General features: G+C 46.4%; 1 protein-coding gene across 2 annotated transcripts in view; it reads right to left on the bottom strand.

Moving 5' to 3' along the window:
• The window catches only part of ABHD2 (abhydrolase domain containing 2, acylglycerol lipase), a 108,145-nt gene that overhangs the window by 9,327 nt on the left and 79,288 nt on the right, over positions 1 to 19,530 (bottom strand). For both annotated transcript variants that reach the window (XM_027089288.1, XM_027089287.1), the window contains 4 exons: positions 16,114 to 16,297; positions 5,594 to 5,686; positions 2,942 to 3,052; positions 332 to 401 (listed from right to left, as the gene is read on the bottom strand). In XM_027089288.1, the coding sequence (XP_026945089.1) occupies positions 332 to 401; positions 2,942 to 3,052; positions 5,594 to 5,686; positions 16,114 to 16,297 (458 nt within the window). The remainder of the gene's footprint in view (positions 1 to 331; positions 402 to 2,941; positions 3,053 to 5,593; positions 5,687 to 16,113; positions 16,298 to 19,530) is intronic.

Genomic DNA, 19,530 nt, shown 5'->3' on the forward strand with positions numbered 1-19,530 from the left:
ATCTACATGGACTTCCTGGGAGGAACCATGGTATAGGAACCAGGCAGGATTATACAGTCAAAGGAAGACTAAGAAAAAAATGGGTGCGGTAGCGATTTTAAGGGCTTTCACCGCACTAAGGAGCAGCTCTGGGATATCATATGGAGGTCACAGAGGAGCAGAGTTTGGTTCAATAATAAACCCAAGTCAACAACTAGAGCAGTTGGAGCCAGATGCTGGGAGAGCTTCCACCAGGGAAGCTTAGGAGGGATGCTTGTTATATCACGGGTGGAGCTGGGTGGGGTGATACTAATTCTGAGATGCTGTTTCCTGAGTTGACGTGGTCACTCACCCTGTGCAGGTACCTCATGCAGCTTTCTTCCTCGTAATATTCCTTCAGGGAGTTATAGCCATGAAACTTCCTGGGACACACACACACACAAAGGGAAAAGACAAAACAACACTTGAAATAAGATTAGAATGCTGAATTGATTTTATTACTGTGCCAGTTCCCACACTAGCTCATCATATCAGTAGAATGTACGCAGGCACCAGAGTTACGGGTTAAGAGCACCCAGCTTTGGCATCTGGCTTCAAATCCTGGCTCTGTCACTTACTGACTATGGACCTTAGGCAAAGGGTTTAACCTCTCTGAGCTTCTCCTCTGTAAAATGGAGCTAGCGACAGGAGCTTCTTTAACGGCACTGTGAGATTTATGACATTAAAGTGACATTTTATTAGCACAGTGACTGGCCCAGAGTAATTACTCAGTAAGTGTTATCTGTAGTAATTATTAGCGGATGTTACATCTTTTTGAGGCAGCATAAAACCAGATGTCACTGTAGACACTAAGAAACTGCAATTCGAAGACATTTACTAGAACTTTGTTTTCAACAGAATTCTTCCGGGCAGAGTGATCTGGACCACTGTGAACTGGAATGAAATATGTACTGGATAATAGAAATGAGACAGGGATTCAAAGTTACCGACTCTGTCCTCCATGGAGCAGTAGTCAGAGACACACTGACATTGACAAACCCTTCAGTGCTTCAGCAGGCAGGTCCTGCAGCTTTGCCCTGTCCTGTGCTCTGAGAGGCCGGCAAGATTCAGCCTGGAGCTCTGACACCAGGAGACAGAGTCAACCCCAGGTCAGAGGATCTCCGGAAACCTCATTTCATTCTGACACAGATTAAGGCCTCTGGTTTGTGAATAGTAGGGGTTTTTTGTCCTGACTGGGGTCTTCAGGGTATCTCGGCTCCCCTGTAGCTGTAGATCTCTTCCACTCCCAGGCTCCTTAGACATCTCTGCCGGCGAAGGACCCTCAGGTTGGACTATTTGGGCCAAACTTGACAGGGAGGAGGCCGAGTGCAGAAATCATCTTTAGGACATTTGTCTCCGTGAAATCAGCCCCTCTGAGGTCTCAGCGGGCCAGGAAGGCACTCTCGTCCTCCAGTATTACTGGTGGCGGGTTGACGACGAGGCTGCCCAAACTGGTTATGATCATGAAAACTGCTACTATCTAGCACTATTAAAAAAGGAAGAGGGCTTCCCTGGTGGCGCAGTGGTTGAGGGTCCACCTGCCGATGCAGGGAACGCGGGTTCGTGCCCTGGTCTGGGAAGATCCCACATGCCGCGGAGCGGCTGGGCCCGTGAGCCATGGCCGCTGAGCCTGCGCGTCCGGAGCCTATGCTCCGCAACAGGAGAGGCCACAACAGTGAGAGGCCCGCATAACGCAAAAAAAAAAAAAAAAAAAAAGGAAGAGTTTTAGGAAGAGTTGAAGAACACTCTCTTATGGGCTTAAAAAAATTTAGAAGATGAATGAAATTTAAGTAACTTTGTTTTCTTTTTCTCATTAGTGTAGTGTCTGCACCACAGTAAAGTTGCACACCCCATCGTAAGTGAGGCTGGGTATAATTCATTCTCACCTTCTGAACGTGCCAGCAATTTCCCAATTTCCATTTCCTTTGAGTAACTGTTCATGGGCATATTTCAAAGTTACTTGGTGTAAGAAAGCTACTAAAATCCCATAAGGAAGGTAAATACAGATCTCATACTCTTAGGTCAGTATGTGCCTATCTATTGGATGAACACTAGCTTGCTTCAGGCCACACCTGAAGGTATCAAGTGATCTCTAAATAAAAAGGATGACTTTTTCAAGAGACCGACGAGGTCAGAGATTAACTTTACCTCTTCCAGCTAATGCTAACCTCAGTCAGAAACTACTGGTGCCAGGAAAGAGGACACTGTCAGTGTGGTGACCTCAGGTGCCTGGAGAGGCCTGGAGAGGCAGCAGGGAAAGGGCAACCGAGTGAAGTGGGCGGGCTTTGCATATTACACTCAGAGGAGAGTCTTTACGCCCCTAAAGGAAGAGGCTCTGTCCATTTTTCTTGTAACACACAGCTCTCTCGGTCTATTTTTGGTTTTTCTACTTTTGATAGAGACATAGGCAGGTACAAGAAATATTTTCCTTCTCCTTTTACTCCAATGCCACATGCAGTTTATGTGACATCTGATCCCTGACCCGGTGTTGAGGACTGTGGACAACTAGGGCACGCATACCCCAGCTCCTCAGTTCAAGCTCAGTTGGCCATGCAGGAATGTAGAACGAGTGGTCAGAGCCTCTTCCTATTTTTTTTTTTTTTTTTTACATTTTTTGGCCATGCCATGCCATGTGGCATGTGGGATTCTAGTTTCCCGACCAGGGATCTAACCCGCACCCCCTGCATTTGAAGTGCTGAGTCCTAACCACTGGACTGCCAGGGAAGTCCTCTTCCTATTTTTTTAAGAGACATTAGAAATTTGGATTTCTCTGTGAAATCTTCAGTTTTTAAACAGTGGACATTAAAAAAAAAACAAACAACCAAAACCCTTAACACTAAAGTGGGCAGAGGAAACCCCTAGCGCTGGGCAGCAACGGCCTGCTACCTCCCGCCTAGCACCCTGCCCCAGAGCATGGGCACACCTCATCACATTGTCGTCGATCTGCATCAGGGATGTGGCTGTGTAGAGGCGGCTCAAGTCTGTGTCCTCCAGGCTCTGAGGTTTCTTAACATGGTCTCCAAAAAGAGCTTGCCTACAATGAGACAAGAAGCAAACAGAGAATGAAAAGCAGATGATAAACCAAATCATCACACTGTACAATGAAATACCTTACAATTTTGTCAATCATACCTCAGTAAAGCTGAAAAAAATTTTTTTTAAAGCACACAATAAACAACCACAGCCGAGCCTACTTTCTTGCCCAGAGGCAAGCCAGGAGAGGGTCTCTGACATAGCGTCTGCGTGTAACTTAGAAATAAATCCCTTCAGGCTTCAGAATGTCCCAGAGGACACCCTTGCACTGTTGACTTTTGAATAACCGAAGAGGGATCAACAGCAAGACCTTATTTTCCTTGCCGCTGTCTAAGGGGCAGCTAGACAAACTGAAGACTGTGTTTGAGCCTAGGTGACTATTACAAAACTGGCCCTACAGAGAGGTCTCAGGATGGGCTCTGTGGCCTGTGGTGGGCTGTCAGCCAAACAGTGGGGGGCCTTAGTCTAAAGTTGTGGAGGCCCCATCTTTACACTGGTGTTGACACCGCCCCCTTTTAGCAGAACCCCTTTCTCTTTATGAGCCCTTTGTGTCACTTAACAAGGAAGATAACGGTTAACCCATTCAGCATTTGGGCAAATCAACAGCCCTCCAATATGTTCGCTAAAAAGCTAATGTATACTCAGAAGAGTAATTATTTCCAGTAAGAAAATGATCCTTCTGGAGAGGATGACAACAAAGGCAGAGATCAAAATGTGCACATTTAGACGTCCATTCCCAGCAAGGGCTCTCACTCACACAGCTGAAGGAAGACTGAGTTTGCTTTGAGGTTTGGCCCTACAGTGGGAAAAATTCATTACGGAAACTAAATGCTCTGGTATCCATTCACAACCTCTTCCAAAGAAGAGGAACAGATTTCTTAAAAAATTTTTTTTTCAAAAGAGTATTAGGAAGATTATATACTTAAAGGATAGAATTCACAATTTAAAGTGTGTCCCAATAAAACTAGAACAAAATTTTAAAAAAGAAAAGACAATGCTGATAGAGAAAAAAAATTATAATAAAGTATCCCTAAAATTTCTAGGTGTTTGGCTTTCTGTGGTAAATTTTAAAAATGTAAATACCCTGAGAGCACATCCAGAGGACTCTGCCAGTTTGTTAAGAATTACAAGATGGACCTTTTAGACTAATTTATTAATGGCAAGACTGGGCCCTGTAGCAAAACAAATGTTCCCTGGGAGGAAGGAGTTCACTTCCCATTGCAGAGGTATGGGAAGACAGACAGAGGACTTGGAATTGGTGTCTGATGGCCTGGTTTCACCCCTGCTGGAACCTCAGCAAATCCCTGGATCCATCCAAACCTCAGCTGAGCCATACCCGAATCAGGGCCCAGCACACAACTGATGCTCACACACCACGATCTGAGCAGAAACTCAGCCAGCCCGGGGGACATAAGTCTCCCTGTGCCCTCCACTCACCCAACACCAGGGCCTGGGGATGTGCCTGACAGCCTGAGGGGCCTGCAAGCGCCAGCCTTGCCCAGGCGCCATGTGAACCCCACCTACAGGAAGCCCAGTCTAGGATGCTTGGCTGGCCAGGTGGGCAGTACATTTTCTTTTAATCACTGAAAAAAAATAGGATAAGAAACTGATCATTCAGTCAGGTTGCTTTTCCTAGGATGGCATCAAAAAACCCCTAAAATTGTACTTTTTGAGTGCCCAATATGTACCAGGCTCTGGGGGAATCAAAACACGCCGAGCCCTCCAGTGCTTTCCAGTTTAGTTCATGATGCGGGTGCGGAGTCAGCAGAAAAATGACTTGTCGGGGGAGGAGCTAGCTTCACAGAGGCAGATACCCGAGACGGACCTAAAAGGATGGGCTGGGTTTGGACAAGCAGAGATGAGGGGAAGGGGGTCCTCAACAAGGGCATAAGTGGTGTGGGAGAGGCCAGAGGGCATGTGGGCCTCTGAGCGGCCTGGTCCAGCTGGAGAGGGAGGGAGGCATGGGGGAGGAGGGAGAGCCAATATCGCTAACAATAATCACAACGATGAAATCATCACTAATATTTCTTGAGCGCTACTGAAGACCAGGTGCTGCTCTAAGCACTTGTCAGGGGCTAACCCACCAAAGGATTCTGAGCAGGAGACGGGCAGGCAGAGCATGGAGAGTGTGGACACCATGCTTGGCATCAGCAGCCGGACTCCTGTCATGCTGCTGCTTGGTCAGAACCCCAAGAGCCAGCAGAGAACGATTCTGGATCCCCAAGCACAAAAGCATCCTAAGGAGAAAAGCTCCCCAACAGTGACAAGCCACCCTCAGGATTGCCCGCATTTGGGAAAGAATGGTGTGGAAACGGTTTCTCTTTCTTCTTGGACTTTTTGAAAATTATGGAAGCAGAAAGCGATTTGGTGAATTTGGTAGCTTGGGACAAGTTTGTTTCTAACCAAGTCACAAAACAGTCAGCAGACAATGTGTACCACCTCTGCCTTTTTTTTTTTTTTCCTGGAGAAAGAGGAATTTTGGCTTTTAGTGAAATAAGCTCAGAAGGGAACTGTCTCCCAAGGGATAGGGAAGGCAACACACCTGTGCGAGAGGATAATTTTCTTCATGTTGTCGGCCATGAGGAAGTTGTAGAAGCGCCGGCACTGATCCCACTGCATGAAGGTTTCCTGGGCCCTGGAAGAACCACAAGTGACAGTGAGAGGGACTGTGTCCTGGAGAGGAGAGGATGGGGCTGGCGAGGGCAGGAGGCAGAGCTCTTGCCGCTGGAGAGCGCCGGCTCCCTACGCTGGAACGTGGGCTTGGATGCGTGGTCCTCAAACTACCTGTAGAGACACCAGAACAGCTGAACGCTGCTGAACATGAGGCCCCAGCCAGAAAGCTCTCTGGGGCCACAGGCTTTGTTGCTGACACCCCTGACCCCCTCCTTCCATCACCTTGGTCTTCTCTTCGTCACAGGACCTATTCAATTGTCATTTGAACACGTTCGCTACTCGGCTTCCTACCCTGCAAGCATGTTTTTCTGGCTTAATAACAGGAGTATGTAAAGGGAGGGGGTGTGTGGAGAAAATAAGTGCACGGAAAAACCTGAAAACACTTATATGTGGAATCTAAAAAATACAACAAACTAGTGGATAAAACACAAAAGAAGCAGACTCACAGAATAAACTAGTGGCTATCAGTGGGGAGAGGGAAGGGGGGAGGGGTCGTGGGGGGAAGGGTTATTATGGGAGTGTATGAAATCGTGTGTGAAACTTTTAAAAACGGTAAAGCACTATAGAATTTAAACAATCATTCAATAACAGTTTAAAAAATGGGAAGGGAAGAAAAAACAACACTTGTTGCCATTTGTGAGGCAAAGGAAAATCATATACTTTGAGATTTCTTTTGATTAGCCTTAGCATATTCAAGGGGCAAGGAACGGAAGAAGTAGCGAGGCCATCAATCCCTTCTAGGCCCAGCTGCTGGGGCTGGTCCTGAGTCTTTTTGCCTCTAGAGCTAGTGTGTGATTGGCACGGCAAGGCCTACCGACGTGTGGGGTCACCAGGCAGGCAACACCCCTGCTTCCAGATCAGGAGACCACGGGCTCAGAGACGTCAAGCGACCTGCCCTGGGTCACACTGGAACGGTCAGGTATGGCTGAGTCTAAGCCAGGCCTGCCTGGCTCCAGCACGTGTGTTCCGCCACCATCACCTTATCCCTCCTCTACTTGCCTCTGCTGCCAGATTTCCTCACCCACGTGTCAGGTGAACAAACACCGATGTTGTCATTCCCAGGCTGCCGCTCAGCCCTCCCCACTTCATGCTTTCTTCCCTCGGGGGGTGTGAACCCAGACACAGCTGCCATGGAGGCCACGCTAACCTTCATTTTGCAGATTTCTGAGTCTTGAGGCCTGATTCCACCCTGGGAATGAGTCTGGGTGTCACTATTCCCATACAGGTTCCATTGGCCTCATCTCCCAGATGGCCAGAGAGGGGACTCTTGAGAGAGGGTGGTACATAGGTATTTCTTAAAAAAATCCAGGGAGTTACAAAAGTAATTTCCCCAAAACTGCCACACTTCAATTTTGGAATAACAAACATTTCCCGTAACATCGCGGTTAAAAAATCAGAACTGGCGGGAAGTTAAAAGTGAAAGGGTTTGTGGATTTAACGGCCTATGATGTGCTCATAAAACATGGGCTAAAGCTCACAGTGAAGACTAACACTGCCTTCAAAGGTCAAAAGGTCATTCTATAAATGCACGGGTTTTTTGTGGGGGGCTCCCTGAACACTGTAGGAGCAGAAAGGACGGGCCGGATCACCATGGGCAGGGCCCCAGCTAAGGCAGGACTGTGGACACTTGCCTCTTGGTCTGAGGGAGGAGGGGGGTCACCCAACCTGTGACCCACAGCCTGCTGCCAGGGCGGGTCTCCCTCCTCTGACCTTGGACCCAAGCTGTCCCTTCTTCAGAAAGCCTATGGTCTCAAAATCCCAGCTTTCTCTTGCCCTCATCCTTTTCTCCCTTTGCTGACCTTCTAACTGCTTTTGTTAGTATCTCCTTCATATTAGAGGAACTGTGGAGGTTGGGAAGGGAGGGGGCACTGACCATAAATTTAAGCTATGAGAAGATGCTCCAGCGCTGCAGATTCCCTGATTGAATCACCCCAGAGGTGCCACTCACTGAAAGGCTCTGGGAATACACGGGGGCCCCGGGCTCAAGGGACTGGGATAAGGTTGCTGGGACCAATGTTTTACCCAGTCAACGCTGGCCAACATTGATTCCTCATATCTTCGGTTTACCACTCAGTATATTTAAGGGATGTCTTTCACTACCTCTGAATATAAAATTAAGGGATTGAAACTTAATTTTATATTAGTTTTAAAAAAACATAATCAAGACCAACATATTATAAAAACATTCATTTCATATATCTAAAAAATGACCTGGTTTCTTCAATACCACCACCACCAACAAACTGAAAAGAAATAAAAGAGAGGGGGATCCTACAGACTAAAAGCAACTGAAGAGACAAATCAATAAATGCAATGTGTGGACATTATGGGGATCCCAATTCAAACAAACTGACTGTTAAAAAAACTTCCATGAGACAATCAAGGAAATCTGAACACTGACTAGAAACGGGATGATATTAGGAATTATTAATTTTTCGGTGTGATAATGGTATTGTGATTATGTTTAAGAAAAAGTCCTTAGAGTTTTTTAGTGCTACTTAGTGAAATATTTACAAGTGATATGACATAATGTCTGGGATTTGCTTGAAAATAATCCAGTTTACGGGGGAGTGGTACGTGGATGAGGTGCAGAGGAAACAAGAGTGGCCAAGAGTTAAGCATGGTTGAAGCTGGTGGTGGGTACACGGGGGTTCAATATCCTATTGCTTTTATTTTGTATGTGTCTAAAATGTTCCATAACAATGAAGAAGAAGGAGGAGGAAAAGAAAGATAGAAAATAGAAAATCTTTTGGATTATGAGCTACTGAAAATTATTTACCCTGCTGAGGACAGCCAAAGATCAAAGTCAGTTTTAACTGTTAACCCTGAGCCTCAACAACCATTTTCAGGGATGGCAAAAGACCAGCAGGTGGTCTGGAACCGTTATATACATGGCCCATCAAGAACCTCACTCATGCAGCTCCCACTGAAGCCAAACTCCAATTTATCTGTCATGTTTTTGCAGTGAGAGGAAGCAGGAGGCAGAACCAGGCTAGAGGGGCAAACGAGCCCAGGGCTTGGGGCTGGTGATGGGATGAAGGTCTAACAAGATGTCCAGGCCACCTGGCTGGCAAGAGTTAGAGCAGAGACTTGAACTAGGGCCCATCTGACCCCACTGGGTAGTTCACCAAACTCTGCAGAAGCCACTTCACCTCTCCAAGCCTCAGTTTCCTTACCTGTCAAATCAGGAGGTTGAACTAGAGAAGCAGTTTTCACACCCAGATTGCTCTGTGGCTGAGGTAGGTAGACAGTTCTATCACAGGCCTGACAGAGGCCACCCTGGGGGCCTTGGTGTTGCTTTCATTGCTTCTGTTAATGGTGGATGGACTTCTGCAGACAGTGGTGGATGTTGTGAGTGGGGAGCCGGCCAACCGGTGGTGTTAAGAATGGGTCTGAATTCTGGCCTCGGCTGAAGAGACCTGAGGGATGGGCAGTCTCCTGGGCATGCATCTCATGAGGATGAAGAGAATGTCTGCCTGGAAACCAGATGACTCAGTCAAGAAGGTTTAAAGAGAATGGTGGTGGTGGTAGGGGAAGAACACTCAGATGAGACTATAACATAGGGTACCATGGCGGACAGACTTCAAGTATGACAGGGTGATAAGCATAGTGGTGTCATGAGAACAAACGGGAAAGAACGGGGAGGGAGAGATGACATTTATAGCCTCAGATACCGGTATGCCAATGGAAAGAGCACGCACAGGTGAACTCAACTCGGCAGAGTCATAAGATATGAGAGGTATCAGTGAGACTTGCTGAGATGAGAGCAGGATTGGAAGGAACCCTGCGATGGACACTGTGTAGCTATTTAAAATAAGGTAGACAAGGAGAAGCAGAAAAGTGCTATATGACAAGAAAACAGAGACCAAGGTGGAAAAACATGTGGGGAATGTTTGGGTGAGATCTGCCACGTCAGATGGAAGAAATGAATTTTCATTTTTTGATGCTAAATGGGCACCAAAACCAGGGGACTTCAGCTCTCTAGACACTGAAAGAATCCCTTACTTGGCCACACAGCAGAATATCCAAGTTCTTGACTTGCTTCTAAATAGCTATGTTCTCCAGAAGAGAGAAGGGATGGCAGGAACTGCTCCCAGGCTGAGCTAGATGCTGGCCCACCAGGAGAAACTGGCTGAGGACACAGCAGAGATGTGTGGAACCTGGGAGAATGCAGCTAGGTCATAATTACAGGGAGGAAAGCCTTTGTATAATCCAAAGTGAACCCTTGTTGGAAGGAAGGCAGGTTTCATAGACTTCAGAAAGAACGAGATGACTCCAAAAGGGATGATGCCCCCTGAGAGTTGCAAAGCCCTCAAAAATGATTCTGTCATTGAGATGGCAAATGAGAAAAGACAGTACCCCAAAACACTAGTAAGGTTTCACTGGGAGTCTTATTCCAGAATGACATGTATGGATTTTTAAAGAACTTTATCCATCCATCTACCTATCTATTATGAAAACCAATGAAGTTCTTTAAAATGCTGTTATTTCTAATCAATGTAACATTAATAAGATATTACCTGTACTGGTTTCCCAGCCATCTGCTGGTGAGAGATTTCTCTCTGCATGGTTAAAAGAATTTTAAAAGGTGCTGTGGAAAGAGATGGATATTTTCTTTTCTTTTTTTTTTTTGGCCGTGATGCACGGCTTGTGGGATCTTAGTTCCCTGAGAGCAGAGATCGAACCTGAGCCCTCTGCAATGGACGCGTGGAGTCTTAACCACTGGACGGCCAGGGAAGTCCCAGGAGATGGATTTTTAAATCACTTAGAAAAGGGTCCCAACAAAACAGGGGTCTGTAATTATGTTCAGAACAATCAATTAGGCAAGGAAGAGCTGAGACAACTGCTTTATGCTCCTGGGGCACTGCTCAGAGAAAGCTCAACTTTTCCAACTCATACTTTGCAAAATGAGTGGACAAGGCATCCATTAAAAGGAATTAAAGTTGGAAGAGAATGAACTGGGAGAAGAATGCATCTAACACCCAAAGAAATTCAAATCTCCTAGCGCATATAAATTTCATCTCAGAGTGCTGGGAGACTGTGAAAACACCACATAGCTTTCCTGTGGTCTTTGAGAAAATATGGAGGATGAGAATGAGAGACAGGTTCTATACGTCTGGGATGGGCAAGCATGACTCTCACACTCCAAAAAGGGGCATCACAAATTAAGATTGGTGAGGAATTTCTTAAATACGGTCCTAGGCAATATTAAAAAATAGCTTGAAAGTAATATGCCAATGAAACCTTAAAGTATATTAAGTATTTTCCCAGAATGCTACCACACCAATATAACCAATATTTTTATTTGCGAAGGGAGGGGGGTTCCCCTCCAGGCTTTGCCAATATGCAATCATTAAAATTTTTTTTTAATTGTGGTAAAAAACACATAAATTTTACCATCCTAACCCTTTTTAAGCACATAGTTCAGAAATCTTAAGTATATTCACACTGTTATACAACAGATCTCCAGAACTTTTTCATCTTGCAAATCTGAAACGCTATACCCAGTTAAATGACAACTCTCCATTTCTCTCTCCCTACAGTCATATTTTTGCATAGTTACCTTCCCCCCTACGTTTAATACACACAGTCTGCCATTTTATATATTTTCTTAATTAAAAAAAAATACAAGCAGCCTTGTTTTCTACTGAACGGGTACATCATAGCTTACAACTATCCCTCTTGCTGGACACGTGGGTTATTTCTAACTTGGCCCTACAAGAGAGTCATACTGCAGTGGGGCAAAACCAGGACGAGCCTTGAACAGTGTGGCCTCTGGGAGGAAGATGGTGGCACCTCTGTGCCCAAGACACCCAGCAGAAGGTTCCCGGCTGGCAGCTGGTTGCCCTTCAGGGGCAGGGCTGACCTGTGGAGAGGTCGTTACCTCCAGCTACTTCAGCTTGAGACTGCAAGCAAAAGAAAAGCTCTCCGTACCCTACTAGGGACTGGGCCCAGAACTCTTCACACCTGCCTGGCTGGGCTTTGTGGCCCGACAAGGGTAGGGATGGCCACCCACCAACCCCCTTTCTTCCTTATCAGAATATTTTCCCTTAGGATGCACTTTTACAGGAATGGGATTAATGGGTCAAACGGCATATCATACACCCTCATTTTTCTGATTACAAAAATTAACAATGAAAAGTAAACAAAAATTCCCAAGGACAAAACATTTGGTTAGCTTCATAACCCAGTGGTGGCAAAGTTAAGCTCTTTTTTTTTTTTTTTTTTTTTTTTTTGCGCTACGCGGGCCTCTCACTGCTGTGGCCTCTCCCGTCGCGCGGAGCACAGGCTCCGGACGCGCAGGCCCAGCGGCCACGGCTCACGGGTCCAGCTGCTCCGTGGCATGTGGGATCCCCCCGGACCAGGGCACGAACCCGTGTCCCCTGCATCGGCAGGCGGACCCCCAACCACTGCGCCACCAGGGAAGCCCTTAAGCTGTTTCTTAAGGTTGGAATTCTGTCCATGGAGTTTTGTCTAAACTCAGCAGATTTTCCTCCTTTGCTGGGCTCTGTTAAAAAAATTACTGAGTATTAAAATTATTTTACAGCTCGACTATGAACACAGGTTTGATGAAGTTACAGCTCTACAGAGGGACTTTATGAACGATAATGCTTGCTTTTGTCATAAACTTATCCATAGTCTGGAGTTTGCCCATTTGCAAAAGAGAGAATATATGCATAATTTGGCAGGAAAAGTGGGGCCTGCCTCTTCCTTGTGACAGGAAGGCCCTGCTAAAAATGCTGGGCTGTTAAAGTGGCTACGAGTTAGTGGTGCTCATGCACTCACTTAGCCAGAAACATACTGCATTTAGGGAGATCTGACGGTTCCTCCACTGCCCTGTAAGGGGCCTTTGACCCCACCTCACCTCCTTCCAAAAATCCCTCCCCACTGACTCCCCACTTGACTGAAGACTTCCTTGGCACCCATATGCCTAGCGTGTCACCATTAGTGACATTTATTTGTTGGTTTGCTGCTGTGTAAACATCATTCTATTGCCATTAAGCAGGTACAGACTATCTCTTACACCCAAACTGCAACAGAATGCTTGTATTTACTCATATTATTATTGGCGGATTCCTCAGTGCAAGATTGTTGAGGGCTTCCTCAGCAATGACGACTTGATTTTACCTGAAATGAGACTACAAGACCTTCCCTTCCCTTTTCTTTAAGCTCCACGAGGGTGGGGAATTTGTTGGCCTTGTTCGCAGTTGTGTCCTATTACCTAGAGGGTGTCTTGCTGAATGAATCAAAGAATCAATGAATGAATTAATCATGGGTAATCTTTAGGCATCACTACTTCTCCCTCTTGCATTTCTGTCTGGTTGCTATTCACTGGATGCATTTATAATGAACGTCTTCATGATAGCTTCAAACGATTAATTAAACCAGAGAGTTAGGCTGAGTCTGACCACACACATTTCCAGGGCTAGTTAGTTGGCTGCTCTTTATCCTGAGGCAACATGTTAAGTCAGCTGGATATCATGTAGTTTTGGGACATCTGTTTCCCTCCTTCACTGGTTCAGCACCTCATCAAAGGTGAGCTAGTTTAGCAGCAGCTAGTCTGCTCTAACTACAGCAAGCAGGCGCTGGCTTCTGAGCCTAGAACTGGCTCTGGCTAGTGGGGAGGCGCGCTATAGGGACGAGAAGCCAGAGGGAGGGGATGGATCACTGACAAGCGGTTGTGTAGACTCAACAAGGAGGAATTTACCGGAAGCATGAACTCCTGTGTGGCCCCTGCAGAGGCAGACGAGCCCTCCCCGCTCCACCTTGGCATATAGGAAGCATGGCTGCCATCATCCCAGTGCTGAAAAGGCTCATTGCCCTCAAGCCTTGGCAGGAAAAAAAAGGTTATGCTGGTTTAAAGTAAGCCACTGTCATTTAGCAAGAAGATCTCATTAAACTGTTGGGGGGACCTGAACTCATTAAAATGTTGGGGGTGCACATAGGCGATGGTGTCTCCTTGACCTGCTGCCAGTTCCTGTGTGTAGGGCCACAGGATCTTAGCCTTAGCATTAGTTCTCTGTGCTCTAGAGGATAAAGTTGCCTGTTTCTCTCCTCTTTGCAGGAGGCTGATGTGACAATGATTATGAGTATCAAGATCTTTGAGGTCTCAAAGAGAAGTGGTGTAGACCACGCCTGCAAAATGTTCAGCACCTCACAGATGTTGGTCAGTTTCCTAGCTTAAACCTTTGCCTTAGTTTGAACACCGTGGATCGGCAAACGCGTGAGTCGTGTGCTTGGCCAGCAGCAGATGGCGCTGTTGCAGCAAAATGAAATCAGGCTGTTGCTGAAGAGTCTGCGCGTTCAAAAAAAAATGAAAACAAACTTGTCCTACATCCTCCTGCTTGTCAAACCCAGGGCTCTCTGAACACAAAGTCAGTGTTCACAGTAATTTGACAGCACTTGGTTTAGGAGGGGACTTCAGCGATTCTGATTTTTACAGATGCTAGAAGCCTTGCCAAAAACTGGACCACTTGCCAGGTGACAAGGGCCTCCTGCCAGGCCCTGCTCCCTCCCTCGGATCCTGTGGCGGGCCCTTTGCTCATTGCTCTAATATGCCAGTCACTGGGCAGGATGGGACTTCGGTTAACTCTGGTTACATAATGGCTATGAATTGGGAGTTGAATATTTTTAGCCAAGCCAAAATAAAGGAACATGTCCTGGCTCACCAGAGTATAGAGAGGAGTGAAGGGGAGGATTCCCATCAGGAGGACGAGGGGACTAACCTAGTCCTGCAATATTAGAGCTGGAGAGACCGCTGAGGTCCCCAGGCCCAATGACTGCTAAACGTGGCTAAATCTCAGGAGTCACCTGTGAAATGTGTCCAAACGCAGATTCCCGGCCCTGTGACGCAGATGCATGAATCAGGATCTCCAGGGCTGGGGCCCAAGAAAATGAGTTTATTTCTAACATGATCCTCCAAGTGATTCCTAATGAAGTGAGGCAGTCGCTAGTTCACTAGATTGGTCTTTGTCATCCACTGATCTAGTCCACTTCTCCTTTTACAATGAATAACGATGATAATTAACAGTTACTGACTTAACTTTCTACATGCCTGGCACTGTTGCAAGTAGTTCATGCCCATTAACTCATTTGACCCTCATAATGGCGCCATGGGGTAGGTACCATTTATTATTACCGTCATCTGCATATTGCAGGTGAGGACAACCGGAACCTAGGCCCTGGCGCTGGAACTCAGGGAAGGTTCCAGCAGGGATGTCTTTCATGTCTATTTTTGGGTACATTTAAATTCTCCGTTTTGGCCAGCTTTAAGGCTCAGGCAGAGGCTGAATTCCGAGCTTGCATTTGCCCTTTGGATGTGTTGACTTCACATTCCAGTAACAGATATTTTTAGAAATAACGTAGCCCCTTATCCATTAGAAAATGACAAGATAGGTTTAAACTACACCATGAGAGATATAGGTGAGGCAAAAAGGAAGGATTCATTTATTAACTATAAGGACTCTTTGGCATTAGACTGGATCAATCAGGGAGCTTTTTGTTTGTTTTTACTTTTTTTGTGTGATTTTGGATTTCAAGAGTTCTTTAATAAACTGGTCATACCCATTGGTAATACAAAAGACATTATCATGAGCAGTGAGTACAGGAAAAAATATGAATGCATTTAAAGAGTCTGGAAAGATGTGTGTGTGAGTGTGGTGTGTATGAGTGTGTGAGTGTGTGTGTGTGTGGGTGAATGTGTGTGTGTGGTGACTCTGGAGTGATCTAGGACAACACTGATCTGATGGGAGGTCAGAGCAGACAATAATGCCCTCCTAGGACTCCTCCTTCAGGGTTCTGTTGTCAGGAGACTAAGGGGAGAGGTAAACCTTTACCCAGTAGGTCATCTCTTGTGTGTGATTCTGGGATGCCTGAGAGAGATGACTATTTGACAGTGAGGGCATGGATTAAATGGTTTCTAAAGACCCCTTCCAGATGCCACCTGAGACTCAATTCTTTGGTAGACAGGAGGAATCTGGGGTCATAAGGCCCAGTTCTCAGACCCTGGTTCACCAAGTCTCCTCTGTTTTCATAAACCCACAGTTCTACAAAACTCCTGGAGCACGAACAGAGTTAAGTCGTCTCACAGAGACTCCAAAGGGGAACAGCAGCTATTAAGGGGGGCTTTGGCTTATTCAATTACAGATCTGATCCCAAAATAGAGCTGCATATCCCAGGCTTAAGGGGTCTGATAAGACAAATCCAGTGTACGATGTGGAAGCAAAACAAGGTGAATCCAAGACCCAGAAACTTCTGCTCAGTCTGCCCCAGCATTTCCCCTGCTCTTCATGGACCAATGTCTGGTGCACTGGGGCATCTCAATAAACGAGTGCTAACTGGAGGACCAATGGCAGAAAGAACTGGGAGCATGTGGCCGGGATCACTCACCTCAGTGCACTGTAGCCCTGGCACACGCTGACGCAGCACAGAACCTTTTCTTGGTTGGCCTGGGTCTCTCCCAAGTATTTACACACGATGTTACCGCCCAGGCTAAAGCCCACGACCACCAGCTGGGTCAGGGGATATGTCTTCTTGATGTAGTTTACCATGGCTCCAAATTCCCAGGTGCAGCCTATGGGCAGAGAGGTAAGATGACTTGGTCATTTCGGGTGCAACAAAGATTGGAGAAAATGTGAGCTGGAAGGTTACTAAGTGGGTGTTAAGACTCTAATAGAGAGAGAGAGAGAAATATATACGTACACAGCCAGCCCTCTGTATCTGCTGGTTCTGCATCCGTGGATTCAACCAAATACAGATTGAAAATATTCAGAAAAAAAATCCCAGAAAGTTCCAAAAAGCAAAACTTGAATCTGCCGTGCACCAGCAACTATTTATTTACATAGCATTTACATTGTATTAGGTATTATAAGTAATCTAGAGATGTTTTAAAGTATACAGGAGGATGTGCATAGGTTATACGCAAATATTATGCCATTTTATATATGGGACTTGAGCATCTGTGGACCTTGGTATCCGTGGGGATCCTGAAACCAATCCCCTGAGGATACTGAGGGATAACTGTATAGGAGTGTGTGTGTGTGTGTGTGTGTGTGTGTGTGTGTATGTGTGTGTGTGGAGACAGAGAGAGAGACACATACATTCAGCCAGACAGGCAGACTTCTCTTTGGCTGCCTACAGGGAAGTTCCCAGATGCCCCTCAGTATTAGAGGAAACACGACATTAGTAGTGCCCATGAGGGAAGGGACCACGTATCAAACGCTTGTACAATGCTCCTTTAAAGATGGGTTGTGGGCTTCCCTGGTGGCGCAGTGGTTGAGAGTCTGCCTGCCGATGCAGGGGACACGGGTTCTTGCCCTGGTCCGGGAAGATCCCACATGCCGCGGAGCGGCTAGGCCCGTGAGCCATGGCCGCTGAGCCTGCGCGTCCGGAGCCTGTGCTCCACAACAGGAGAGGCCACAACAGTGAGAGGCCCGCGTACCGCAAAAAAAAAAAAAAAAAAGATGGGTTGTGAGAAACCTATCTGGATACTCATGGAAATTAAAACAGATATTCAGGGTGTACATGAGCACCTGTGTTTGCACACACAGGTAAACAAAAGCAAGAGCAATACTCTTTGGGGTTAGATTCTTAGGCTACAAAATAGGATGTTACACCCACATGTACAATGATTCATGGTGTTAAGAAAAGTACCAAGTGGATGTTATTTACAGGACTGCCTTGTCAATGTGGGGAAGGGAAGGAGAGACAAACTTTAGTCCAGAGGGACGGCCAAGATGCTCTGTGGGATTAGGATAAAATGTTCTTGGTGACATAGGGACAGGTGCCGTGGGAGACGGACCCATTCAGAAACATACAGAGGAGACTTCTGAACGGAGAGGGTGTTTGGGTCCAGTCTGCCCAGGAGGGATGATGTCAACTGGTGTCCCCTTGGGAAGTTGGTGAAGTCATGTTATGTCTCAGCAGCTTTGCGAAGAGGAGAAGGTTAGTGGCCATACAAATGAAGGGGTTCATCACATCCTTCTAAGGCCCAGCCCCAGACTCAGCAGGGAGACAACTTAAAATAAAACCTAACAGGGAAAGTGAGGGACTTTGTCAAGAGGCATGTACGAGACAGACCAGCATGAAGACGGTATGGATTTTGTTCATTGAAAAAAAAAAAAGAAAACAGACTTCTTCCACATCTTCCTGCTTATCAAAGCCAGCTCAGAGGGCTGGACATTCCTAAGAGAGTTGAACGGCTCCTCTCCTAACCCACAAACCCTGAGGGACACGACCTTCTGAGCCGGGACAAGCTCCCCCTTGGATCTGTCTTCCTCTTAACAGTGGAAGGCCAGCACAACCCCATGCAGGAGTTCTCAGCCCACGGGGTACAAAGAATCACCTGGAGAGGGTGTTAGAAACGGGCATTCCTGGGCTTCACCCCTAAAGAAGCTTATTCAGCAAGATGGTGGCCAGGCCCAGGAATCTGCATTAAATGTGTTTTGTTTTGAGTTGGTTATTCATGCACATGGCACAAAATTCAAATGACATGAAAGATGTGGTAAAAGGTACTTTCCTATACTCTTTTAAAAAATACCAATGGCAAAGCTTCCCTGGTGGCACAGTGGTTGAGAGTCCGCCTGCCGATGCAGGGGACATGGGTTCGTGCCCCGGTCCTAGTCGCGAAGCGGCTAGGCCCGTGAGCCATGGCCGCTGAACCTGAGCGTCCGGAGCCTGTGCTCCACAATGGGAGAGGCCACAACAGTGAGAGGCCCGCGTACCGCAAAAACAAAACAAAACAAAAAAAACCCAAACCAATGGCAGCATACATATTGCTTAGCACTGTTTTTTTTTTTTTTAACAATATGTTTCGGAAGCCATTGTGTAACAATACACATAAAGCTGCCTTCTTTTTCATTTTTATTTTTAATGAGGTATAACATACACCCAGGAAAGTGCACAATCGATGAATCTATGCATTTACACCCATGCAACCACTGTGCAGATCAAGACGGAAAATATTCCTGACACTCCTGGAGGCCCCCTCGCGCCTCTTTCCAGACAAGATCCCCCAGACTTTGACAATTTGACGATTGCAATTTGAAAGTGTTCGGAGCTCCTGAGGCTTGGAAGGTGGCAAAAGATGCTTAAGACTAGGGGAAAAACTGGGGGCCAAGAGCTGCTCCTTCCCAACATGGAAAGACCCAGGCGTCACCCTGAAAAGGAAGTACGTCTCTCTCTCCATTGAGATATAAGAGATCAAGTCTCCTATTTTTCTCCCTCCTGCACCCAGCAGAGGGTGGTGCACCTTGCAGCCCTTCAATAAATAGCTGATGAATTGAGTGGATTCTGAAGACCTCTGATGGGTCCTGGTGACAGCCTCCTGGAGCAACAAAAAGCTGGTCCAGAGGGAACCCTGACTCTTAACTTAGGAATCTGAAACGTCAGACTTTTGTCCCCACCTAGGTTATTTATCCAAGTTTCTCTTTTTAAAAAGGTAGCAATAGAAGGAATGTTATATCTCTGGGAAACACTAGGTTTAAAATGGGGAGATGTGATGTAAAAGAGGGGGAGTCTTCAAACACACTCAGCTGATATCACAGCTGCTCAGGCATGCAACAAATAAAGAATTCAGAACTCTTGTTAGAGATATTTGTTCACCTCTCTTAGGCCATAAGAGGTCTTAAAAACACAGCGTTAATGAGGCAGTCTGGCCCCATGGCTGAGTGAAAGAGCTCTGTGGTCACACTGTTTAGGGTAGGCCCGTTTAGTGGCCCCCAATGCTCTCAACTTCCCAATGATGACAAGCAAATCCTGGGGTACAAGGAAAATCTATACCTCTGGGCTCCCTGCTGGAGGCTCAGA

Source organism: Aethalodelphis obliquidens, unplaced genomic scaffold, assembly GCF_003676395.1.
Source record: "Aethalodelphis obliquidens isolate GAN/ISIS:26980383/991018 unplaced genomic scaffold, ASM367639v1 scaffold65, whole genome shotgun sequence".
Lineage (NCBI taxonomy): Eukaryota > Metazoa > Chordata > Mammalia > Artiodactyla > Delphinidae > Aethalodelphis > Aethalodelphis obliquidens.